This window comes from Rhinopithecus roxellana, chromosome 7 (assembly GCF_007565055.1).
Source record: "Rhinopithecus roxellana isolate Shanxi Qingling chromosome 7, ASM756505v1, whole genome shotgun sequence".
In the NCBI taxonomy this organism is placed as follows: Eukaryota; Metazoa; Chordata; class Mammalia; order Primates; family Cercopithecidae; genus Rhinopithecus; species Rhinopithecus roxellana.
In genome coordinates, this window is record NC_044555.1 from 57,129,077 (window position 1) to 57,154,626 (window position 25,550).

The 25,550-nt window shown below is 53.8% G+C and overlaps 1 protein-coding gene across 7 annotated transcripts in view; it reads left to right on the forward strand.

Moving 5' to 3' along the window:
* ZNF185 (zinc finger protein 185 with LIM domain) overlaps positions 1–25,550 on the forward strand; it is a 72,788-nt gene that overhangs the window by 15,396 nt on the left and 31,842 nt on the right. The window contains exons 2-16 of one of the 7 annotated variants that reach the window (XM_030934429.1): positions 529–613; positions 800–923; positions 1,228–1,293; positions 3,170–3,208; positions 3,324–3,401; positions 4,105–4,194; positions 5,026–5,115; positions 6,374–6,457; positions 6,754–6,795; positions 8,213–8,296; positions 14,542–14,628; positions 17,876–17,980; positions 19,067–19,165; positions 22,302–22,397; positions 23,942–24,031. In XM_030934429.1, coding sequence (XP_030790289.1) covers positions 580–613; positions 800–923; positions 1,228–1,293; positions 3,170–3,208; positions 3,324–3,401; positions 4,105–4,194; positions 5,026–5,115; positions 6,374–6,457; positions 6,754–6,795; positions 8,213–8,296; positions 14,542–14,628; positions 17,876–17,980; positions 19,067–19,165; positions 22,302–22,397; positions 23,942–24,031 — 1,208 coding nt within the window. In that variant the 5' untranslated portion in view covers positions 529–579. The remainder of the gene's footprint in view (positions 1–528; positions 614–799; positions 924–1,227; positions 1,294–3,169; positions 3,209–3,323; positions 3,402–4,104; positions 4,195–5,025; positions 5,116–6,373; positions 6,458–6,753; positions 6,796–8,212; positions 8,297–14,541; positions 14,629–17,875; positions 17,981–19,066; positions 19,166–22,301; positions 22,398–23,941; positions 24,032–25,550) is intronic. The other 6 variants (XM_010353105.2, XM_010353101.2, XM_030934430.1 and 3 more) reach the window with 6 other exon arrangements.

A 25,550-nucleotide genomic window follows, 5' to 3' on the forward strand; every position in this document is an offset into this window, starting at 1 on the left:
AGCTCAGAGAGGTTAGCTGAACTACCCAAGGTCTGTCAGAAAACTCCTAAGGGGTGAGAGGCAAGGTCCAACCCCAAAGCAGCTGGTCCCCTTGCCTGTCCCTCCCAACAGGCCATCTGCCTGCCCTGAAGCTGTTCGGCTTTAGATGCACTCTGTCCCACCCTCTGAGTCCACCGGTGCCAGCTATCTCCCCCACACTCCCCAACCTGAGCCAGGCCGTTAGCACTCTGTAGGAGGGCTCATGTTCTCCTGTTATCAGTGATCGCTTTGAACAGACAGTCCCTGGCAGCCCCTGAGCTCCACATTCTCTACGTGAGCAACCCTGGGCAGGCAGGTGGGTGTGCCGCTGGGCAGCAGCAGGCACAGTGAGTGCTTGCCCCCGGCTTCTGCCCATACTTAGCACTCCACCAACGCTTGCCACCCCCGATGTGCAGAGGGCAGTCTGGATGATCTTGGTGTACCAGGACACATATGGTCACCTGCAAGACACTACAAATGAATGAAGTGACAGCATTTGCTTGCCTTTAGCCCCAGAAGCCCTGCTGAATCAACTGAGAAGAGACCTGCGGAGCAATCACCATGAGTATCTCAGCTCTTGGAGGCAGCACCAAAGGTGAGGCCTGGGCTCCCCGGTGTCCCGGGCTCTGCTTGGGGCTGTTTTCTTCCAAGCCTGCCCCTATAGGCCGCAAGCACTGTCCCAGCAGCAAAGGGAGAGCAGCATACTGGGAGGACTGGAACGGAGGCCGAGGGTCCTGGGGCTGCGTTCCTCTTTTGAGGCTGTTGGCTTTTCCCACCACAGGGAAGCCTCTGCCACCAGGTGAGGAGGAGCGCAATAACGTCCTCAAGCAGATGAAAGTGCGAACCACGCTGAAGGGGGACAAGAGCTGGATCACCAAGCAGGATGAATCGGAGGGTCGCACCATGTAAGGCAAGGAGGCCGGGAGGGACCGCAGCAACGTGGGGGCGTGCAATCCGTGGGGGCCTGACCATACCTGGGGATGCAAAGGGGCTTCCACCGTTTAGAGCTCCACCAGGCCATGTAGAGGGCAGAGCATGGGAAAGGCTATCCAGCAATGTCACAGGGTAGGAGGGCCCCTGGCTGCCTGGGAAGGAGAATATGAGGCACAAATGGCAAGACTAGCTGGGCAGCCTCTAGGATGGAGGCCACAGGGTGGCAGGTGGCAGGGAGTCTCGGAGTCACTCTTTCAGGATGCCTCTTTCCCCCAGAGAGCTGCCCTCAGGTCGGAGTCGTGCTACATCCTTTTCATCAGCTGGGGAGGTTCCGAAGCCCAGGTAAGAGGTGGTGCTCAGGTGGCTGGTGGGTCAGCCCCAGGGACTCTCCTGCAGCTTGGGGTCAGCCCTCAACAGGGAGGGGTGGGCAGTCCACAGGGGACAGGGATGCAGCCCCAGCCAAGGGTCTGCAATGAGTAATTTGAAAACTGCAGGAAGGGGAGTGTAGGAGTCACTTAGTCCAGGCCCTTGGCCTTGCTGTGTGGCTGTGGGGCAGCTGACTTCCCTGCTGGGCCTCCATGGCTCCAGCTGTTAACTGGGATTGAAGTTGTCTTTAAGAAGACGATTATTCTTACCTCCCACCCATTCCCTGCAGGGAGTGAGACTGCCTCTGAGATGCTCTGGGCAGCTTCCAGAGTCACAGTGACTCACTCCTGCAGGTCGCCCTGACTGCTTGAGTGTACTTGGGACTCGGCATGCCTGTAGAGAGGCATGAGTTTGCTCTGTCTCCCAAGTTTATCGTGACATATTTTGTCAGCTGACCAAGGAGAACTGGCTTCTGTCTCTTTTGGGGACTTTTCCATAACAGTGTCCAGAGGGGCTCTGAAGCGTAGGCACACCCTGCTGGCATCTGGAGGAACTGCTCCTGACAGAGAAAGGGAACTGAAATTCAGGCTTGCTCCTTGCTCCAAACAGCTGACAGGTGGCTTCTCAGGGGGTGGTAGAGGCAGTGGCAGCCTCTGGAAGGGAGGGCCTCAAGTTTACAGCCGGCACACAGGGCTGCCTTTAGTAACTACGGTCTCTCTATCACCCCTCGATGACTCGGCTCCCACTACCTGCCAGGTCCCATGCTGGGCACAGAGGATGCAGTAGTGGCCAAGACAAAGGCCCTGTCTTCGGGAAACTGACATCCCAGCAGGGGACTCAGACAGGACCCTAGTAAACAGTTGAATACAAAAGCGAGAACCCCCACATGTGCCTGCAACATGGCCACCTCTGGGAGGCTGTCTCCTGCTAGGGATGGAGATTGTGGGGATGGAGACTACTGGGGCTGTGTTGCCCTTGACCCAAACCCTGATGCTGCAGCCCAAATCCCGTCCATTGCAGGACAGAAGGGTCTACCCTGACCCCTTGACTCCTCCCCTAACTCTGAGGAGGACTCTTTGCAGGGGCCCTTAACTCCTGCCCCTGAGGCCAGAACTTACAGGCCGACCACCCCCGGCTGTCAGCTCTCTGCCTGCTCACCTTGGCTGCCCCCTGAGTTATCTGAACCCCCTCAGTTGCTGCCAAGCAGAAGGTCTCAAACACCTGGAGCCTAATGTTTCCCAGCCACTGAACAAGCTCTGGCCATGCCCTCTCCTCTCAAACTTCCACCAAGACTTGGGGTGTGGGCATGCAAGGAGCTGGAGCAAAAAGGGCCCTGAGGGACAGGAAGGGGGACAACTGACTTTGGCTGGCTGCTGCCTGGGCTCTCACCCTCAAGTCCTCATGCACCTTCCTGGTGGAGGCTGTTGAGGGAGATCAGGTCAGGCCCCGGGCTGAGGGGAAGCCTCTGGCTCTGACTGGGGAGCCTCCAGCCTGCACTGGTTCAGCCCCAAGCACAGAAGATGGGATGGCTGTTAGCTGAGAGGAGCGCTCCCTCGGCGCAGCACTGGGGCCCGGGTGGCCAAGGAGAAGCTGGACTTTGGAGAGGCCATCAACCTGCCATGAGGTGTCACGTTGGGCACTTTTCCTGGGGGAGCATGAGGGAAATAGGCAGAGCGGAGCAGACACCTGACTGGGGGCACAGGGGGCTGGCACCCCTCGTTTCTGCTGTACTGGGACACCTGGAGCACTTGCCAGCCAATCTTATTTGCTATAGTTAAGGGCAGGGTAAAGTAGGATGACCTGAGCCCTCCAGCAAACCTTGCTTCACTCCACCCCTCCTTCCCTTTGGCAGGCCTCCGAGCACAAGGGCTCCCACTGGCTACATCATCCGGTAAGTGACCGCAGGACTCTGCCGGCCTTCCTGTGCCCACTCGTACCACCCCTTGACTTCTTACCCCTCCAACCCCTCCAGGGAGCTCACCAGCATCTCCTGGGCTCTCTTTTAGGGGAGTGTTCACCAAGCCCATAGACAGCTCTTCCCAGCCCCAGCAGCAGTTCCCCAAGGCCAACGGGACTCCAAAAAGGTGTGTCCATGGGGTGTTGGCCAGTCGGCCAGTGGGGAGGTGTGAGGGCCTGGTCTGGGCTCGTGGCAGAGAGAGCACTCTGCCTGTCAGGAGTGTGGGGCCTTGGAGGTGCCAGCTCTCATCCTGTGTAGGGCAGGATCATGGAGAGCAGGGTGGGGTGGCCAGAGGAGATGGGTTGGGGTGGGACTGGCAGTCCCAAGTGGATGTGTGGGTCTCTGGGAGGTCCTGGGCCACTAACAGTGTCCTTGTCCTGGGGTCAGTCCTGGCTACTGGGACAGAGAGGTGCAGGAGTTTGAGAGGGGCTGGGTGTAGAGTCTCCCTAGCCTGGCAGTGGGCACCCTTGACTTGACTTGCTGATGGCATTGAGAAGGCTGAAGTTGCATGCAATTCAAGCACCTTGGCATCAGACATTGCCTGGGGCTCCATCAGACTGGAAAGGCCAAGGGGACCAGGAAACAGGAAGCAAAGACACAGGCAAGAGCCCGCTGGGCTGTTCCCTGAAGCTTGGTGGGATTTGCCTATGCAGCAGGGGCTGCCCTGTTCTGAGCAGCACAGTTCTGGGTGTCTGTCAGGGCCAAAAGCAAAGAGGAAAGGCTCCCAGGCAGTTCCTGGCTCACCTATCACGTGTCCACTGGGCTGTATGGCCAAATCTGGAGGCAGGACGGAGCCTGCAGGTAGATATATGGAACATTCTCCTCTCTAGTGCTGCCAGTCTGGTGAGAACAGCTAACACTGGTCCTCCCCGCCCCTCCTCCTCTGGCTACAAGATGACCACTGAGGATTACAAGAAGCTGTGAGTATGCAACACCAGGCTCACCGTGGTTCCCTCCTCCAAGGAACAAGTCCAAACTACTCTGGGTCCGCTGAAGGCAGCTGGCTACTTGCCTCCGAGCGCAGCCCGGGAAGTCCCGCCTGCCTGACACTCCCTGCCAGTTGCAGCTGTGGCCTGGAGCCACCAGAGGGTAACAAGCCCCAGAAAACTGGATGGCCGTGCACATTGCACGTCTAATCTGAGGCAGAGGAGGGACTGCAGGAAGCTTGTAGGAGGGGCCCCACAGATCTGGGGAAAGGATCATGGGTCGTGAGGCTGCTGCTGGCTGGCTGTGCTTCCTGGGCTTGGCCCTGCACCCCGCCGAGCCTCAGGTGCTCTGCCTGGCTGCGCTGGGCTGGGGGCCTGGGGATCCTCAGGGTGCTGCTGTCAGTCTGAGCATCGTGTGCCTAAATCTGAGCTGCTTCTTGGATAGAAACCTTTGGGGTTCCCCTTCGTGCTCCCCTTGGGGTCCCTTTCAAAGCCCCCCACCCCCCACTGTATGCTCAGGGAGGGGGGTTCTCTGGACAGAGGTGTGAATTGTGCCTGTAGCTCCCAGGGGACCACATCTTTCTGTTGTTTGTCCCTTGCCTCCATCATCCAGGGATGGGGAGCAGCTGGGTAACCTTTCTAGGGAAGGAGAGAGGCTCGAACAGGGAGGGATGGGAGAGCTGGCTCTCAAGGAGGAACAAGTGGCATGAACTAAGGCCCAAAGGCAGAGATACTGACTTGCCTTGTCACTGTTGTTGAAAGCCAGGAAGCCAAGCTGCTGAGGGTGGCAGCCTATGACAGAAAAGCGCCTCTCCCCTCTCTTAGGGCACCCTACAATGTCAGGCGCAGCTCTACATCAGGGGACACCGAGGAGGAGGAGGAGGTGCCTTTCTCCTCAGATGAACAGAAGCGGAGGTAACGGAATGGTGCCTTTTGGGCATCCCGGGGGGCAGGGCAGGAGCCTGAGTCTTCGAAGACTGCTGGAATGAATTGAACTGGTTGGGGTGACAAAATGCACAACACGTAGGCCATCAGTGGTAGCCCATGGAGCATGAGAATAGGGGTCATTCTCTGAGTGCCAGAACCACCCACTCAGTGTTGGGCCAGCTGAGGGGCCCTTGACAGCCTTCTGTGGGGTAGAACCTACATACTGTGTGTCCAGGGAAAAACCACATTTGGAGACTCTTCAGGGCTCTAAATCGGTTTGTCAGAAAGGGCCCTGAGACAGTTGGACAAAAATATTCAGGGAGAAGCCACCTGCACAGTACCCTCTATCTGCATGATCTGCATGCCTTGGGGGCAGGGGTTGACTCCACAGTTCTGAATGCCCCTGGACCCCAAACTGAGCCCCAAGCATGTGCAGCAGTGGGAGTGTGCCCCATGCTGCTGAAATTCTACCCCAGTCTCTGCACCAAGTTGCCCTCATCCACACAGGCCAGCAAAGTTCCATGGACCCTTGCCCTTCCTCAGTCCTTTGTCCATGGGGACTGACCACACACCACCCAGTACTGGTGAACTGTGACAGGGTTTGTTAAGCACCTTTTGTATGCCTTCGGCTTGGGGCCTGTACAGCAGTTGGGCCCTGAGGAAATAAAGCCCTCTCCTCTCTGGGCTCAGCCAGCCACCAGTTCCATATCTGCTGACCCATCTGTGTCACAGGAATCACAGCAAAGCCCCACTGCCAAAGGCCCTGGCAGATTGGCTATCCTCAGGGGATAGTTCACAGTGGCAGGGGCCCCCAGGCCTGGGTGGAGCAAGGAAAAGAGCCAGAAGCTAAGAGTGGCCTAGCATTGAATGCCAGCTCTGCCACCTGCTAGGTGAGTGCTCTTGGGTAAATAATGAAAGCTTCTTGGACTCAGTTTCCTCATCTGTAAATCACAGAGGATACTAGCACCTACTTTCCTGGATTGAGAAGAGCAATAAACCAATGCGAGGACATTGGCATCTGGTGCAGAGCTGGGCATATGCCACACACTTGATAAACGTGGGCTGCCCTTCCTTCAGTTTCTACATTTCCTTTGAATAGTCCTTGGAGTAGGTGCAAATCTGGTTTCTCCCATACCTTGCCTCCCTGGGCTGGCCCGGAGTCATCCCGAGTCCATCCCAGGCTAGGATGGCAGAGCATGTCCAGCTTGGCACCCATCAGATGCTCCCCCACCCCGTGTCACCCCAGATCAGAGGCTGCAAGCAGTGTTCTGAGGAGAACAGCTCCCCGGGAGCACTCCTACGTCCTGTCGGCAGTCAAGAAGAGCACTGGGTGAGTTGCCACCAACTGGCTCCAGGCTCTAGGACAGCTCTCCTCTCCTCAGAGCTCCAGCCTTCTCTGGCTGATGAAAGGGTGGGTGGAGAGATCACTCCCAAGGGCCTTCCTAGCTGAGCCTTCTCAGATTCTCAGATGTACTTTCTAGAAAATGGAGAGGTCTGGTGGCTACCACCAGGGAAGGTGAAGTGCCGGGAATGGGAGAGGACCCAGGACCCTCTGGGGTAGAGCAGTCTTGATGTCACCTGCCCACGGGCTCTGCTCAAAGCTTTGCCTTTCTCTTTCGTTTCAAGCAGTCCTACCCAGGAGACACAGGCGCCGTTTATTGCGAAGAGGTAAGTGTCATCAAGGGACACCTTGGAAGCCTGTTACTGGCCACAGGAAGGCCTTCCGTCAGCTGGGGTGTAATGTGGGAGCTGTGGAGAGGGGATGTGGATGTGGGGGACTACTGTCCCTGAGCAGGGGAAGTTGTGAGGGGCTGGGGGCTTCTGTCTGGAGGCTGTGGTAGCATATGTGGTAGCATATGTGGTCAAGCTCTTCCATTTGCCAATGGCTAATGGGGCTGGGCCCCTAACCCAAGATGGAGCATTTCCAAGGCCCTCTGGGAGTTGTTCCCCTGCCCCTGTTGCTTGCCTCTTGCCTTGCCTTCTGCTGCCACGCAGGATCAAAACCTGGGCCATCAGGAGAACTTCCCCTGGGAGGTGAATGTGACATTGGAGATGGGCCCTAAAGGGTAAACAGGGCTTAATAGGGAATGATCAGAACGTTAGGACACTCTAGCTGACTGAGGGAGAGGTGTCACCATTAGTTGAGACAGGGCACCTTCTGGAGGAGGAAAATATTCGGAGGAAAGCAGGAAAGAAAATTCTAGAAAGTTGAATTTGAGGGACTTCCAGTTGAGTGGACAGGGAAGGCCTCTCTCCATGCTGAGGTGGCTAGCTGGGGACTGAAAACCCAAGAGAAGACAGCATGCCAATTGCCCCAGGCAGAGGGCCCCATGGTGCCCAGGCCCGGGGTGGGACTAGCTTGCTGTGTTGGAAGACCGGAAGGTTGGCAGGAATACAGAGAGCAGGGATGGGGGCAGCACAAAGGAAGTGACAGAGAATGGCGGGGGTGGGGGGTCTTCCTGGCTCCATTTGGTTCCTGTGGTTTCTGTAACACAGTACCACAAACTGAGCGGCTTAAAACACCAGAAAAGGCTTCTCTCCCGGTTCTGGAGACCAGAAGTCCAGATCAAGGTGTTAGCAGGGTGGGTTCCTTCTGGAGGCTCTGAGGGAGAAACCGTCCCAGGCCACTCTCCTGGCTTCTGGTGGTGGTTGGTGATCCTTGGCGTTCCTTGGCTTGTACCTGCATCACTCCAGTCTGTGCCTCTGTCTTCACATGGCCTTCTCTTCCCTGTGTGTCTGTGTCCAGATTTCCCTCTTCTTACAAGGACAGCGGTCATTGGATTTAGGACCCATCCTACTCCAGTATGACCTCATCTTACCTGATTACATCTGCAAAGACCCTATTTCCAAATAAGGTTACAGTCACAGGTTCCAGGGGACGTGAATTTTGGGGGGACACTATTCAAGCCAGTATGCTGTCCTTATCCTGAGCTGGAATCACTGAATCCCCAGCCTGGGCCACCTCTTGGCCGTGATCCTGAAGGGTTGGGCCAGTTAAGACACCACTGGAAGCATGTCCTTCAAGGCCTGCAAGCTCCAGGGCAGCCAAGAAGACCACAAGCACCATTTCTCTTCTTGCTCAAAGGGTGGAGGTGGTGGAAGAGGACGGGCCTTCTGAGAAGAGCCAGGACCCACCTGCTCTGGCAAGATCCATTCCTGGCCCAAACAGGTAATCCATTGCGCTCATCTCTGCCTAGGGCTGGTGGCTGCTATACCTGCCACTCAGTTACTAAGGAACCTCAGTCAGGGCACCTCCATGCTGGGCTTAGAGATGAGTGTCTCTATGTGTCCAGTGACAAGATAGGACAAAGAAATCAGTAAGGGCCCATCTGGCTGGATGTCCCAGGGCTGAAAGGAGCAAAACAGTCCAGCCTCCCGGGAGAGAGCACCTGGCTCTGGTCTGTTGAGTATGTATCTGTGTCACCTTAACCCTTGCACCACTGAGCCTGGTGGCAACTTGAACACCCCAAGAAAAAGTACCATCCTTGGGGTTTGAGAGGACCAGCCACCATGGCAGTAGCCTGCCATTGTCAGACTTGCTCCTTGCACTCCAATAAGTTAGCCATGTTCAGCATGCCCAGGGAGGAGGCTCTGACATCTCCAGAGCCTCTCACAGCCACCTTCTTTGCCAGTGCAGATGAAGGCAGGATCAAAGCGTCTCAGGCAATTTGGATAGGGTGCCTGCCGAGTATGCCTAGACCCGGTGGGAGCCAGGAGCTCAGGTGGGTGCCGAGAGCTGACTCTGGCTTGTGAGCGGGTGTGATGGCTTCCCGCCAGCCTAGCTGGCTGGTTCTGCCAGCTGGAGAGGGTGTGGCAGTGGGATGACGGGGCAAGGACAGGCTGAGTGCTGGTGATCTCACTCCAGGAAGGGCCGTGATTTGTCCTGATTTCTGATCCCTGAGAATCTGGGCAGATAATGGTGCTCTCTTGTCTGTGGACAACTAACACCTTCCTGTACTTTGTGCAGAATGGTGCTACCAGTCCTGCAGGGAGAGCCACCACTCTGTTGTCGCTGCTGTTTAAAGTGCCTGCTGGATTGAGACCTTTGCTCAAATCTAGGTCTCCTAAGAGCTGCATCTCTGTAGCACCCTTGGAAGACCCCTGCATCCAGAGCGGGAGAGGGCCTGTCCCTACAGGTCACTTCCCAGGCCCCCAAGTGCTGTTCAGGCTCTCCTAATACCATAGCAATCCCCCCATTTGAGCTCCACAGCCATTTATAGACAGGTGACCAGTGTCCTCAGGGTTACTTCCTCCGTGCTGCGAGGGAGACAGAAACACTGACAGAGGGAGCCAGGAGCAAGAGGCCAGGTCCCTCCATGGCCCCAGGCAGCAGACTGCCAGGGTGCTCCTCCTTTTCACTCTCTCCCTCTTCTTGATTTTCTCAGTTGTCTGACTCTCCCCATAAGAACTTTGGTCCATAAGAACCTTAGAAAATGTGGAAAGGAAGATTTGAGAATTCTTTACAAGGCAATGTCTAGGGCAGGGGTCCCCAGTCTTTTTGGCACCAGGGATTGGTTTCGTGAAAGACAGTTTTTCCACGGGACGGGGCAGGGGATGGTTTCAGGATGAAACTGTTCCACCTCAGAATCCACCTTCATCATCATCAGGCATTGGATTCTCATAAGGAGTGCACAATCTAGATCTCTCACATGTGCAGTTCACAATACGGTTCGTGCTCTTATGAGAATCTGCTGATCTGACAGCAGGTGGAGCTAAGGCAGTAATGATCGCTAGCTTACTTCCTACTGTGCAGCCTGGTTCCCAGCAGGCCACGGACTGGTACTGATCCTCAGGCTGGGGTTGGGGACCCCTGATCTAGGGAGCTTGGCAATTGAGGGATATGGGGGCAAAGGCTGGGGGGCTTAAACCACAGAAATTTATCATCTCCCACTTCTGGAGGCTAGAAGTGTGAGATCAAGGTGATGGCAAGATTGGTTCCTCTTGAGTCTCTCTCCTTGACTGGTAGACTCCATCTTCTCCCTGGGTCCTTATGTGCTCATCCCTGTCTGTGTGTGCCTGCATCCTAATCACTTCTCGTTTTTTGAGACAGAGTCTCACTCTGTCGCCCAGTCTGGAGTGCAGTGGCACAGTCACCACTCACTGCAGCCTCGACCTCCCAGGCTCAAGAGATCCTACAGCCTTAGCCTCCTGAGTAGCTGGGACTGTAGACACATGCCACCATACCCAGCTAGACTTTTTTTTTTTTAATTTTTTTATTTTTTGTAGAGACAGGGTTTCATCATGTTGCCCAGAGGGTCTGGAACTCTAGGACTCAAATGATCCTGTCTTGGCCTCCCAAAGTGCTGGGATTGCAGGCATGAGCCACCGCGCCCAGACTCTAATCACTTCTTATAAGGACATTGGTCCAACTGGATTAGGGCCCACCCACTTCTTTAAAGGCCCTGTCTCCAAATACAGTAACATTCTGAGGTCCTGGGGGTTAAGACCTCAACATAGGAATTTTGGGTGGCACAAGTCAGCCCATAACAGTATACAGTTCTCGTTTCTCCTTATTTCTCTGTTAAAGAAAGGCAATGAATGGATTCAGGTGCCTTTTTGTTTGTTTGTTTTTGAGATGGAGTCTCGCTTTGTCACCCAGGCTCAAGCACAGTGGCGTGATCTCTGCTCACTGCAACCTCCGCCTCCCGGGTTCAAGCGATTCTTCTGCCTCAGCCTCCTGAGTAGCTGGGACTACAGGTGTACGCCACCATGCCTGGCTAATTTTTGCATTTTTAGTAGAGATGGGGTTTCACCATATTGGCCAGGCTGGTCTCAAACTCCTGACCTCGTGATCTGCCCACCTTGGCCTCCCAAAGTGCTGGGATTACAGGCATGAGCCACCACGCTCAGCCTCAGGTGCCTGTTAGAAGATAATATAGGAGGCTGGGCATGGTGGCTCATGCCTGTAATCCCAGCACTTTGGGAGGCCAAGGCAAGAGGATGGCTTGAAGCCAGGAGTTTGAGACCAGCCTAGGTAGCCTAGCAAGACCCCATCTCTACCAAAAAAAAAAAAAATTACAAATTAGTTGGGAGCATTGATGTACACCTGTAGTCCCAGCTACTTGGGAGGCTGAGGTGGGAGGACTGCCTGAGCCCAGGAGTTTGAGGCTGCAATGAGCTGTGACTGCATCCTTACATTCTAGCCTGGGTGATAGAGCAAGACCCTGTCTGTAAAACAAGACGAGAAAAAGAGAGATAATGGAGGAGAATTAGACTGTGCTGTATTATAGATTTAAGAGGCACTTTGACATTTATTCCAAAAAATTCCTTTGGATGTTTAATACCTATCATATGGTTGTCGTTGCAAGGTGGCTTTTTAAGTTTGCTCAGGCTGCCATAACAAATAAAGGCTAGAGATTCAGGGTCCGGGGCAAGCTCCCAACAGGAGGCTCAGCTTGACGCTTCTGATAGTTCTTTCCTCCAATTCTGCTCTCTCAATATTTGGAGCTCACCCAGGCAGCTTCCAGGAAAGCTGCTGGCTGATCCTGACCCTGGAGGGCCGTCTTCTCTGACCCTACCCCGTTAGGTGCTGCACTGGACCAGGCAACCACCATCAGTACTCCCAGGCCCAGCTCCTATCTGCCTGGTGTCTGAGAAGCCCAGCCCGTGAGGAGCAATGACTCAACCAAACTCAGGGTCCTGCAGCATCTCAGAAAAGGCTGGTTTGTGGCAGAGTGGAAGAGGAGAATGTCACAGCCTTGTCCCCAGGCACAGACCCAGCGAGGCTATCCTCTCCCCACCCCCTGCCCTGCCCTGTCTCCCTTAACTACAGTGTAAAGGTCAGCTCCTCATAACTCTTGCCCCCCTTGCAACCTGCACCCAGTTTAGGGACCCTCTCTTGGAGCACCCCTTCTCGACACCCCCAGACCTGGCTGCTTTACCCGCAGCTCTGGTCAAGCTTGCCTCACCTGACCAGGGCAGGGCCTCCTGGGTCCTGGTCCTAGGCTCTGCCCAGCTTGCTGCCTGGCAGAGCGTCTGGGGAGCAGGGAGTAGGAGCACAGCTTCTGGCACGGCACAAAACCCGGCTTTGCATCGAACTGACTGTGTGACCTTGAACAAGTCTTTTCATCTCTCCGTGCGTCAGTTTTCCCGTGGGTAAAATAGGGAGAGCAGTAATAGCTACTTCCCAAGGCTGTCTCAAATACTAAATGAGATAATGCACCTGAAGTACTTACCACAGTGCCTGGGTGCTGGTATCCTCTGGGGCTCCCAGTCATAGGCGTGCTGAGCTGCGGGACCCTTATTCAAATACAGGAAGAGATCAATATCTCCACCTGCTGGCATTTGAGGGAAATGCGGCCAAAGGCAGTGAAAAGATAGTATCCCTCCGCGCCACATCCCCGCCTCCTCACTCTTTGGCAGGATGAGTCATACACTGGTTGGCACAGGCCACAGTTGCTCACATTCCCACAGGTGGCTGTGATCCGTTTTGGGCCTCAGGCTTCAGCAGATGCCTGCCTCTCTTCCTTGAGTGCCTTTCAAGGGTGTGCAGCCTTCCAGCGTGGTCCTGGACTTCAGATTGGACTAGAGCTCTCTGTGGTTGGGAGTCTGGGGAGGTGGTGGGGTAGCGAGTTGCAGGGGAGGAGAGACCCCTGTATTAGTTCACTGGAGCTGCTGTAACAAGGTACCAGAAACCGAGTGGCTTAAAATCACAGGCATTTATCCTCTCACAATTCTGGAGGCTGGAAGTCAGATCAAGGTGTTGGAAAGGCCATGTTTCCTCCAAAGGCTCTGGGGGAAAATCTGTTCCATGCCTCTCTCTTACCTTTTGTTGCCCGTGATCCTTGGTGTTTCCTGGCTTGCGCCCACCTCACTCCCATCTCAGCCTCTGTCTTCGCACAGCCATCTTCCCTCTGTGTCTGTCCAAATTCCCCTAGTCTGACACCAGTCACTGGAGCAGCCTGGGGTGACACTTTGTTCCCATTTCCTCTCTGACAGAGCCAGAAACACCAGTGAGAAAACATGTTGTGCTTACCTGTGACATCCCTGTTCCCTGGCACCACCTGCTTTAAATGAGGCAGCCAGGGGTTTTATACTGTCATCCTAAATGACATCATCCTCAGCAACGCCATCATCGTTATCACGAGACGAGATGGGGAGAAGTCAGAGCTGTCTGTGTGGGGCCTCCTGGCTTTCCTGATGGGAGAGGCCTTGTCCTTGGTAGCCCTTCCATTTCCCTCTGGTCACCTTGAGCGCTCCAGGCCCTGACCAGGGTGGAAGTGGAGGGACAGAGATGAGCAGCCCGCTGACCCAGCTCTCCATGGCTCATTCCTCACTTTCACCTTGGCCACTCCAAACCCGACCCCTCCTGGGACCCCTGAGTGGCTTCTTTAAAGTTCCAGTCTGATCCTATAAACCTCCCACTCCACTTCAAGCCCATCCTGCATCTTCCTTTTGCCATACCAGATCTAGTCTGTACATTCAGGACCCCTGCCAGCCTCTACCTCCTCCTCCTCCCCTGATCTCCCTTCAGCGGGCCTGGGTCAGGCTATGTCTCCATAAAGCTTGTCCACTGCTCCCATGGCTAAACCTGTTCTGGGCCCTGCAGCACAGCAAGGTCAGTTTCCATGCCTCTCTGCCCCTGTCTGACTTTGCTGGGCCCAGAGCTTCACCAGGGCAGGCCTGGGACTCAAGCTTGTCTGCACTTCCAGTGCCCAGGGACAGTCAAAGGCAGAAGTGACTGCAATGTGGCTTGGAATTAGGCTTTGCTCCATGGACCTGAGGAGGTCTAGTTTGGGGTGAAGGGTCCACCCCCACAAAGCCTGGGAGCTCTATATTCTCTCTGGCCCTGGCCACACCATGGCCAAACCTGCTGGGCGTCATGCCTTGCAGTACACCCAGAGAATGCATCAGATTTGGAGGGATGTGTGTCTGGGGTGGCCTGTGGTCACCTGGGGGAGGCTTCTGAGCATGGCTGGCAAGAGGAAAGCTCAAAGGGGCCCTTTGTCCTCACCCCTGAGTCTGCGACATCCCCTCCCACTGGTTTTCATTCCAAATTTGGTCTGTGGGTTTTCTCAGTCTCTCATACCCCTCAGTCCCTCCCAGCCCATGAATGCAGAATTACCCCTGGCCTCACAAACGGCCACTTTGGATGCCCTAGTGGGGCCACAGGCTGGGGTTGCTCCTGCAAATGGTTGGTAGAAACACAGGTTGGGAGGTTTCATTTCTACCCAGAAGGGCCCTTGCTGTGCCTGAGGGAGGGTTGGGCTTAGGTCAGGGGTGGGAGACTGGGGAAGTGGCCTACAGGTCAGGGGCCCGAGCTCAGCTGCAGCACCAACAAGGCTCAAGGTCAAGGAGGAGATGACAGCAAAACAAAAGGGGGCAGTGGGTCTGGGCAGCTCACTGCATTCACCAGCCCGAGAAGGGGAGACTTCTCTCACCTGCAATCCACTGGGTCTCTCCTTTGGCCCGCAGCTCAAGAGGTGAGGAAATTGTCCGCCTGCAGATCCTGACACCCAGGGCAGGACTCCGCCTGGTGGCCCCAGACTTGGAAGGCATGAGGTATGGGGGTCCTGCTGCTGTCCTGGCTCCCTGCACATCATTCTAGAGATGGAGGCAGCCGTCTCAGGATGCAAATGATGAGGCCTAGGGTTGACTCTGCCACTGTAGGGCCAACAGGTTGATGGGAGGCATGGTCGACCTGGGTTCTCTGCCCCATCTCATTCTTTCACTCAGAAAACCATTATGGAGCAAGCACTTGGTCTGTGTAAGGACACAGGCCCGACCCTGGGACACAGTAATGAACAGGACACCCTGGCTGGAATTGTCATCTGCCTGGTGGGGGAGGCAGATGCCGACATAAGCATGAACGAGGTCAGCCAGAGATGCTGTGTGCCAGGAGCCCCTGGGAAGTGACAGTTCAACCCTGCCAATCCCTGAAGATGGGACCAATCAGCCGTGCTGGGGATGTTGGTGGGGGTGGGAGGAGGATTGGGTCTAAGGAGCTCATAAAGGCCACTGAGGACATTGCCCTGCCTGTGTGAGAGGGCCACTGGGAATAGAGGGGGGTCATTCTATCCCTCCCACTGGTTTTCATTCCAAATTTGGTCTGCAGGTTTTCTCAGTCTCTCATACCCCTCAGTCCCCACCAGGTCATGAATGCAGAATTACTCCTGGCCTCACAAATGGCCACTTTGGATGCCCTGGTGGGGCTACAGGCTGGGGTTGCCCCTGCAAATGGTTGGTAGAAACACAGGTTGGAAGGTTTCATTTCTACCCAGAAGGGCCCTTGCTGTGGTCAGAGTCTACAGCTCTCCACGCCACTAGGCTCTGTGCTGGGGAGGGGTGGGTCAAGGAGGCCACAACCAGCAGGGAGCACGAAGGTCTCAGCCCCTGCCCTGGGGTGGAGGACAGACAGCCACGTGACATGCAGGCAGGATTCAGGGGCTGGGGTGGAGGCTAGGAGAGATCCAAGCAGGAAGACTGGGCCCCTTACCTTGTGAAGGCCAGAGACTGGGGAGAGAAGCGGGAGTGTACACTGAAGGTCATCCCTTCATCCCTGGGGTGGCAGGAACTTTGAGCAGAGGCCTCTCAACAGTGTGGTGGGTGGGAGTGCTTGAGGAGAGCTTCCTGGAGGAAGTGACATCCAAGATGAGTCCTGAGCAATCTCTAAGTCCCTTTACTCTCCTCCTTGGCTCCTCCCACTTTTAATTCTGTCCCCAAGGCACCAAGTCCTGTCCATTTTATTTTAGAGATGTTTCCATGCCTATTGCTCTGCCCCTGGCTCAGGCCTCCACTGCCACTCACCCAGTTGTCTGCAGCCGTTTCCTACTATCCCATCCCTGGACTCCCTTCCACATCTACCTGGGTGATGTTTTCAAAGGGCAGAAGTAGTTATGCCAGCTCTCTGCACAAAGCCCTGCAAAGCCTCTCCCACTATGCTCTGCAGCCTGAACTCAGTACCTGGCCCCACCTGCAGGCTCCTCCCTCCCTCCCTGGGCCTTTCTCTGTGCAGGCTGGAGGCTTTGCCTGAGATGCCCTTTCCCCTCTTCATTTTTCTGTTCCACCTGAAATGTCCTCTCTTCTGGGTCACCTCCTTCTCCTGAGTTTCTTTTCCAGGCAGCATCTGAGGGGCTTGTTGATTCTGCATGGCAGCATCCATTCTGCATGGATGTAGATACAATCATTATGCTCATTTTACAGATTAAGAAACTGAGACCCTGAATGGTTAAGTAACTTGCTCAAGGTCCCATGGTCCAGAGCACGCAGATCCGCCCAGCCTGCCCTACTCCCACCTTCCACCTTCTGCACCATAGCTCATTGTACTAGTCGGGGCAGGGAGCAGGGGGACGGAGAGGGATGATTGAAAGAGTTGGCATTTGCTGAGTGAGCTCATTTGATGAGTATACTCGTAGGCATTGAAGTCAAAATTTCCAGGAGAGAGGTATTTGAAGGTTTGTGATTGAGGTTTGAGAGAGTGATCAGGGCTCAAGAGCTTTCCATGTTATATGCAGACAGAATAGAGCTGAAATCATGAGCGTAAACTAGCTTCACATGGGGCTCATCGCGAGCCAGTGGAAGCTGGGCACTGACCTCAGTATGCAAGTGGCAGCCACCTGGCCAGCCCTCCTGGGGACAGCTGGGTGAGGGCAGTCACTTCTCACCATATTGAGAGTGAGCCTCCTGAGGGCCAGTTGGGAGGTAGTGGGTGTGCAGGCCAGTACAGAGGAGAGGCGGGAACAAGTGGAGATCACTGCTTCAAGGGTGGCAGTTGACGCCTTGGGAGGGGAGGAGACAGCCCAGCAGGTGGTGGAGCACGTGAAGGGGAGGAGAAAAAGGCAGAGACCAGGTGTGTGGCCAGGGAGATAGGCAGGTCGTGTTGACAGGGTCAAGGGAGGAGGGGTGGCGAGAAGGCTGGAGTGGCCCACTGGGTCAGCAGTGCTGAATGGTGGTTTGAAATAATGATGGGACTGTCTCTCCTGGAGTTGACAACATGGGGCTCCCTGATGACCTGAAGGAGAACAGAAGGGGGCTTAAATTAGGAGATTAGGATCAGTCTTACACCATAAAGGGATACAGTCCAGAACTCTGAAGTCAGTCGGGCCTGGATTCGAATCTCAGCTACTCCTCTTATTACCTGTGAAATTTGGGGCAAATCACATGGGCTTTGTGTGCCTCTGTTTGCTCATCTGAAAGATGGGCATGGGTGATAACAGTGCCCATATCCTCGGGTTGATTTGCAGAGTTAATGCATATAAAGTCATGAGAACAGGCTCAAATGCTCAATCAACAGTAGCTATTGCCAGGCGCAGTGGCTCACGCCTGTAATCCCAGCACAGTAGCTATAAAACAACAATAACAATGACAACAACAACAACAACAACAACAACAACAAAAACAAACCCAAAAAACAGTAGCTATTACTAATGAAGTTTTGAGAATTGGCCAATCTGTCAATCAGCAGGGTTGGTTTGTTTGTGGTTTTGTTTTTGAACAAACGTTTCAGGTTCAACCTCCCAAGTAGCTGGGGCCACAGGCACACACCACCACTCCTGATTAACTTTCAAAAATATTTTTGTGGAGATGGAATCTAGCTATGTTTCTCAGGCTGGTCTTGAACTCCTTGGCTCAAGTGATCCTCTTGCCTCAGCCTCTGAAAATGCTGGGTTATAGGTGTGAGCCATTGCGCCCAGCCCAGTAGCAGGTTTTAAGCTCCGTGGAGACAGCTGGCATTTGAGGATGAGGTAACAGCCCACACCTGAGTGTGAATGGCTGCTGCATAGTTAACTTCCATTTATTTCCTCCATAGGTCTTCCTCAGGCCACAAAGACAAGGAGGCCCCCTGCTCCAGAGAGCTCCAGAGGGACTTGGCTGGCGAGGAGGCTTTCAGGGGCCCCAACACAGATGCTGCAAGGTAACTCAGTGCAGGAAGCAGACACTTCATTCCCAGAACATGGAGCCCACATACACCCAGCTGAAGGACTTCCATGGCCTCTGGTGCAATGTCAATGGATGCAGCTGGGGCCAGGATGGTCCTGCTCCCGCTGTTCCCCCGGTGCCTGGGGTAGTGCAGGTCTTTAATGAGCATCTGTTGAAAGAAAGAATGAACAAATGAATGAGGCCTGGAGTGGGGTAGGTCCCTGCCATGATTCCTCAGAGAGCCAGTTGGAGAGCAGGACCAAACTCCAGGGCAGGCTATCCCCAGCTCCTGGCCTGTGCTGGGTTCCTTCCATTCCCCTGAAGATTCCACACTCACTATGCTTTTACTGCAGGACAAAGCAGCCCTGCCAATGGCCAGGGCAAAGCAAGGCCTCCAAGCTGGCAGTCTGGGAGAGTCAGTGACCAAAGTATGTGGGCCCCCATACAGCATGTAGCTGAGACTTTCAGGATGACCTGTGGACTAAGGGAGACATTATGGCAAGGGGTCAGGGGTCCAGGATGGGAAGTTGGAGCCATAGCGGTGGATGATGAGTCCAGATGGGATGATTGTCCCCAGTCGCTCTACAGCCAGCCCACTGACCTGTCTTCCAAGCCAGACCAGTGCCAAATGTGTCTGGTGAGCAGTGGCTGCAGGCTGGGCATTTCCTCAGTGGAAACCTGGTAGCCAGTTACAGCTAAGAACCCACACACCCGTCTTCTCAGTGTGGATCCCTGGAGCCTCTAGCTGGGACCCTGAGCCCTGGGAATGAGGAAAGGAATCCCTCTATAGCTTATTACCAGCCCCACGTCTTGCCCCTTGCTCTGTTGGCAATCAGCCCCCACAACGAACTGACCTCCTCCTGACTTTCCACCTTGCTCCCAACCAACTCATCAGGTTTGGAAAAAATACAGAAATGCTTCCTGTTAGAGTTAACTTGGGCTTGGCTCAGCTCTGGTCAGAGCAGCACAGAGTAGCAGCTAAAGGCCTGTGCTTCTGGACTTGAGGCCCACTCTCATAGCATCTGGGTTAGATGAGCTCAAAACGCAACCAGAGTCAGCAAATACTCACTTCTCATAACAGGTCAAGCGAACAGTTGAGTGATGGCAACGTGGGATCTGGAGCCACGGGCTCCTGGCCTGAAGGCTTGGCTGCAGTAGACATCGGCTCTGAGAGAGGAAGGTAAGCTGCCCGGGGGAGGCAGGTTCTCTCATGCCCCTGGTGACAGACCAGGGTCAAGCTGCCAGGCTGCTTGGACTGCTGGGGGTGTGGCACTGGTCACTTCCTATGACTCCTGTCTATTGCTTCTCCCACACGCCCACCTTCCACCACATCCTGTGTCCTTGGGCTTTCCACTTCTTGGAATCTTGTTCATTTTTTCTGACCCCTGCCACTGGCCCTCAGGCTCCTCCAGAGTAGGCACTAGGCCCACTCACAGCTGGAGGCCCAGCCCCCACGTGGTGCTGGTCCTGGGCTGGTCAAATAAACGTGTGGGGAATACATAGAGGGACAAACTAATGAGTGAATGACTGAATGATGGAAGAGTCGGCACCTTCTTACCCTCGGTTAAGCTCTGAGGACCAGCTAGGAGGCCCTTTGCTCCTGCTTTCTCCCTTCTCTCCTTTTCCTGCCCCACCCCTACCCCGGCCAGCTCTGCTCTGAGGTTCAGGGAGAGGAAAAGCAGTAGCCCTGGAGAGACCAGTGTGTCCAGCTGGGCTCTGGCTTCTTGGACCTGGATCAAGTCAGGGGCCACTTTCTCAGGTGATTTGGGGAGTGGCAAGGTCCCACTTGTCCCTAAGTGGTTCCAAACCAAGCCTGAATCATCCTTGGGGCAAAGGCTACGTATGCAGATGATGGCATAAATAGTTTAGCTCCAAATTATGCCAGAGCCCTTCTTCAGAGCAGATAGCTAGGGAAGAGTGGCAAAGCCAGCGTCTGCAAAGAGCTACAACCGCAAGATATCATCTGCCTCCTGCATCCTACTGCAGTCTGGCCAAGGAGGGAATCCTGTAGGGAAGGCCCTGCTGATGCTTTCCTACTTCCCTCAGCACACCCAGGGCCCCTTTCCCTCACTAACTTCAATAGTTTGCAATTCATGCCTGGAACCAGAGCCTGGCTTCTAAATCCAGGCCCACAAGTCAACACAGGAAGGGGACAGCAGGTCCTGGCCTCTGAAACCACTGTCTCTGAGCAGGTCCAAGGAGAAGCCACCAGAGACTCTGTTCTTTGAGCTGCCACTAATGGGGAGGACTCCGCTAGAGCCCTGTCCACACAGCCTGCATCTTTTTGCCATCTGCAGAGGTGCTGGAGGGATCTTTTAAAAAATAAGCTAGATCACATTTCTCCCCTGCTAAAACCTTCTAGTGGCTCTCCATTTTCCTTAGAATGAAGTCCCAACCCTTTCCCATGACCCACTGGGTCCTGCATGGCAGAACCTTTGGCCTTTTATCCAGTTGGGGCTCCCCATGGTGGTGCAGCTTGACCAGCTCTGCTGACGGCTGTCGCAGAAGGGACTTCTGGTCTACTGTGATTGGGTGGCTCTTGTCTCCTCCCTGTCGCCCCGCCTGCTTATACACCCTCATAACACGAAGGCTGTGCTGTTCTCTGTTTCCTTAAAGTGAAACCAGGCCTCAAAGTTACTTGTAAAGTCATCTGAAGAATCTTCTAGATTTTCACAAATTTTAACCCAGTCTTTTACAGTTGTCTTACCTATATAGTCGTCCCTAGGTATCTGTGGGGGATTGGTTCCAGAACCTTGCTCATATACCAAAATCCATGCATGTTCAAGTCCTTGATATAAAATGGTGTAGCATTTGCATGTAACCTATGCACATCCTCCTGTACCCTTTAAAGCATCTCTAGATTATTATAATACCTCATACAATGTAAGTGGTATATAAATAGTTGTTATACTATATTGTTTAGGGAATGATGACAGAAAAAAGCCTGCACATGGTCAGTATGGATGCAACCATCCTATTTTAATTATTTTTGCCAAGTCCCTCCCCTCCCCTCCCTCCCTCCCCTCCTCTCCTGTCTTCCTTTTTTAGACAGGGCCTTGCTCTGTCACCCAGGCTGGAGTGCAGTGGTGTGATCACAGCTCACAGCAGCCTCAACCTCTGGGGCTCAAGTGATCCTCTCACATCAGCCTTCCGGGTAGCTGGGACTACAGGCGTGTACCACTGCACCTGGCTAATTTTTGTATTTTTGGTAGATATAAGGTTTTACCATGTTGCCCAGGCTGGTCTGGAACTCCTGGGCTCAAGCAGTCCACCCACCTCAGCCCCACAAAGTGCTGGGATTACAGGCATGAGACACTGTACCTGGTCCCAAATATTTTCAATCTGAACTTGGTTGAATCCACAGATGTGGAACCCACAACATAGAGGGCTGACCACACACTTAGTTTGACCATGATTTTCAACAAACTCCTTTATTGTTTTTCCAAAGGAAAGGTTGTTTCTCATGGAAACAACCACTCTCCTTTTCCATTCATTTTCATGGATTTACTTAATCATTGAACTTAGTGATTCTTCCCCATTAGAGGCAGCTCAAATGACTAAGTTACTGCCCCAGGGGCCTTTCCTTGGACCTGCTCAGAGACACTGGTTTCAGAGGCCAGGACCTGCTGTCCCCTTCTTGTGCAAATACAACTGGCATAAAGAGGTTTGGGACCAAACAAGAGTGCCTCTTAGTGAGTGTGCTGCTTAGTGAAGGGCACAGACTTGTATAGGCAGTGATTGTTCAGCATGCCGTGAGCATCAGTCTGCCTGGCTTACAGAGACACAGAGAATGTGACTCAACCCTGTGAAGGTTGGGTAAGACATTCGCCACGAAATCCATATTGAGTGGGTGAATACAGGTGGACTGGGAAGGAGCACTGCTTCTACAAACAGCCACAGGGCCCAGTAGTAACAGGAACACATTAGCACATGTTATGGCCCAGGTATTATTCAAAGTACTTGGCATCTATGAACTCATTTACTTTTCTCAGAATACTTACGAGACAGACATGATTAGCATCCCTATTTCATTGACGGTAAAATTGAGGCCCAGAAAGAAAGGTCAGGTAACATGCCCAATGTCACACAGCTGGGTGACAGCAAAGCCATGATTTGCAATGCCAGGGAGCAACCACTATGCCACAGAGCCCCAGGTGTCAGGCTGCCTTGAGATATAAACATTGTTCCCCAAACATCCATTTGAGCAGCTTCTTGGTCCTCATCATCTGTCAGGGGTAGAAGCCACTCTCTCGGGAAAGGGTAGACATACGGACACAAAGTCCTGAACCTGGACCAGGTTTGGCCTCCTTTCACAGGCTGTGTGCAGCTGCTAGCTTTGCCTCTTTCCTGGAAGACCAGGATGGGCACAGTGCCAACTCTCAGTCCTGCAAGCCTGGACCAGCAGCCATCAGGTAAGGTTAGGGTCACTGCCCTAGTGCCCTATCCCATTGCCAGACACAGCCTTCGGGGCTCAACCTCAGCTACAGCGCCCCAGGATTCCCCTCGAACTTCTCAGCTCCATGCCACTTTCACATCAGGTGATCACAGCAAGACGGAACTCCAGGGGGAGCCCTGACCAGGGGCAGTGGAAGAAGAGGGATGGGTGATATGTCCACTCACCCAGAGAGCCCAGCACCAACCTACATGGACCCAAGCTGAGGTGGCAGAGAGGAGGGCATCGGAAGGCAGAGCCTGGGAAGAGATCCTGCTAGGAGGTCTCAGAGAACCTCTGCTGTAGGGACTACTGCCAAGTTTAGCAAGCAGGAGTCAGGGAGATTCCCAGGGGCAGCCAGCATTAGAGGGCCCAGTTCCCAGGAGCACATGACCAGTGGCTGGGATGGGCAAATGGCTCCTGGGGCACAAAGGTACAATGGGAAGAAGCTGTGCATTCCCATGCTGTAGGCGTCTGCCTGGTTTCACCCACCAATCCACCAGTGGGCATGGTCACTTTGCTGTGGGTGTGAGGAGCATCTGGCAAGTGCTAGTAAGGAACAATCTTTCTTGACTCCCACAAACCCTAAGGAGGTGTAGGTCAGGTAAGGATACGTCATGCTTAGGGTCAGGTTCCAGCTGCAGCTCAGGGCTGAGGGGAATGGTTGGACATGGGGCAGGGAGCTGGAAGAACACTCGAGAGATAGCAGGTAAATGAGACATGGCTTTACTCAGCAGCAGCTCTCTTACATAGCTTTCTCAAACTAGCTTTCAAATCATTAGCAGCTTACTCTCACACTGTCTGCCCTGTCTTGGCTGCTTAGTCCGATGGCCCCCACGCACAGCTGCGCGGCCAGCTCTCCCTTGCCTTCAGGGTCAGCCGCTTAATTCTTTCTCTTCCTGGGCACGGGCAAACCAAGCTGTGTCCTGGTTCCTCTCTGTCCATCTACAAAGACAGACAGCTCTTGCGCTGTCTCTTTCTCTGGGTTCCCACGCACCCGCCATGTCAAGCCATGATGAGCTGAGCCAAGCCCCAAGAGACATGTTCCCTGTACACAGCGTCAACAGGGCAGTTATACCTTTTACAGACAATAGTGGTTTAGAGCCAAGTATGAACTTACACAAACAGGTTATATAAGAAGTGGAGGTGTGCACTTGTGCACCAGACTCACTTGAGTCATGCAGGCCTGGATATCCCCCTCTGCCTATTCCTTGACCAAAGCACATCCATGTACCTTACAGGATACTAGAACCCAAAACCAGGAGGCGACTTCCCCAGGGAACCCAAATTGGTCAGGGGCAGTGCTTGCTCTTGAACTCAGGTGCTAAGGCCATGTCCAAAGCTGACATGAGGTTGTCACACACAGTGGCATCAGTGCCACACTAATGCCAAGACTGAGACACCAGCCTTTACTGGAAGACACAGTTTCCCCCTTTCTGGTGAGAAGGCAGCCTGGAGGGGGAAGACCTGGGACCCAGCCTTCTTTGGCCTGAGATCTCAGTAGGCCTGTGTTTCCTTCCTCAGCTCCAGTGCCACTTCAGTCTCTGATATCCCTGCTGATAGGAAGAGCGACAGCACAGCAGCCCAGGAGGATGCAAAGGCAGACCCAAAGAGGTAAGGCATGAGGAGACAGTGCTGAACGAGAGACGCAGCTTGGGCTGTGTGTCCATTGGCCTTTGGCTGGGAAGGTAAGGCCAGCAAGGTTGGTGAGCTGGCCTGAGGCACATAGCAAGGGCAGAAGCCCCAACGGGAACCCTCTGGCTTCTGGGGCCAGGGAGCTTTCTACTAAACTCTGTTGCCTTGGCCAGGAAGTACACCATACTCAGAAAGGGTCTTTCAGTCAGCAACCACTCTGACAGCACCTGCCTTTTGCTGGAGGCTGGAGCACACAGACAAATCAGAAACACCGCTGCCTTCCAGGAGCTCCCAGGCAGGGGGTGGGCAAAGGCTGGTTCAGATTAGAGCAATACATCAGCGCTAGAGGAGGGGAAGGGGGCTTCATGGGAAGGTGGCCTTTGAATGGAATGTTGACAGGTGAGGAGGAGTCTTTCAAGCAGAGGGAACAGGATATGTAAAGGGCCCAAGAAAACCTGGTGTTTCCTGGGCACTGTATGTCGCTGGGTGTGGTCAGCGATGAGTGTCCTTGTCAGGGAGTGCTGGAAGAGGAGGCTCAGTGAACTAGGTAGGGCTTGATTGGCCTCTTGTACTGTGATATTGGAGCCTACTGTGTGCACAGCCCTCTACTCACAGCGTCTCATATGGTTCTCCTCACAGTCTCTCAAAGGTTTATGCCTAATTACAACAAAATTCAAAAGCCTGGAGCCTAGGTCTCTGTGCCTCCTGGGAAGGATAGTGCTCTAAAGAAAACAGCCGCAGCTGAGATAGAGTGATGATGGTGAGGAGGGTACGACTTAGGGGGGTGGAAAAGGCAACTCAGGCGAGCTCCTCTAAAGATGAGAAGGAGCCAACTCCAGAAAGAATACGGTGGAGAGAGCCATAGATAAGGAACCACAAACCAAATAACCCTGAGATGGGAATATGCTTAAAATGTTCCAAAGGACAGAGTGGCTGGAGCTTGGCCAGTGAGGAGGGCCATAGATGGAGCAGGGCCTTGGTAAGCCATGATTAAGAGATTGGATCTTATTTAAAGTTTTAAGCCAAAGGGGAGTCTGATGTGATTTAGGTGTTTAAAAGGTGAATGCATGTTTGCATTTTCATACCACATTGCTGTTGCTTTTTTACTTAAACCAAGATGCTGGGGGCTGGGGTGGGCAATGGATATCTAAGGTATGAGGCCTTAATATATTTCTTTTCTCATTCAAATTGCACTGACAATTAACAATCAGAGTGAAAACAATAGCTGACACCAATACTGTGCTGTGCCAGGTGCCTTACAGCCTTGCCAGCAACCCTGTGAGATGGGTAAGGTGGGAAACTGAAGCACAGAAACATTACGTGACTTAGCCAAGGCCTTACAAGTGGCAGAGCTGAGTTGCAAGGGAAGAGGCTCTAAGAAAATCCTCAGGAGAAACTACGAAAAATTAGTTTATGAAATCTTGTTTTTGGAGCCTAGTTTCAAGACCCAGAATCAGTAACTTACAGCTGGTTAACATGGTTAACATGCTGTGTGATC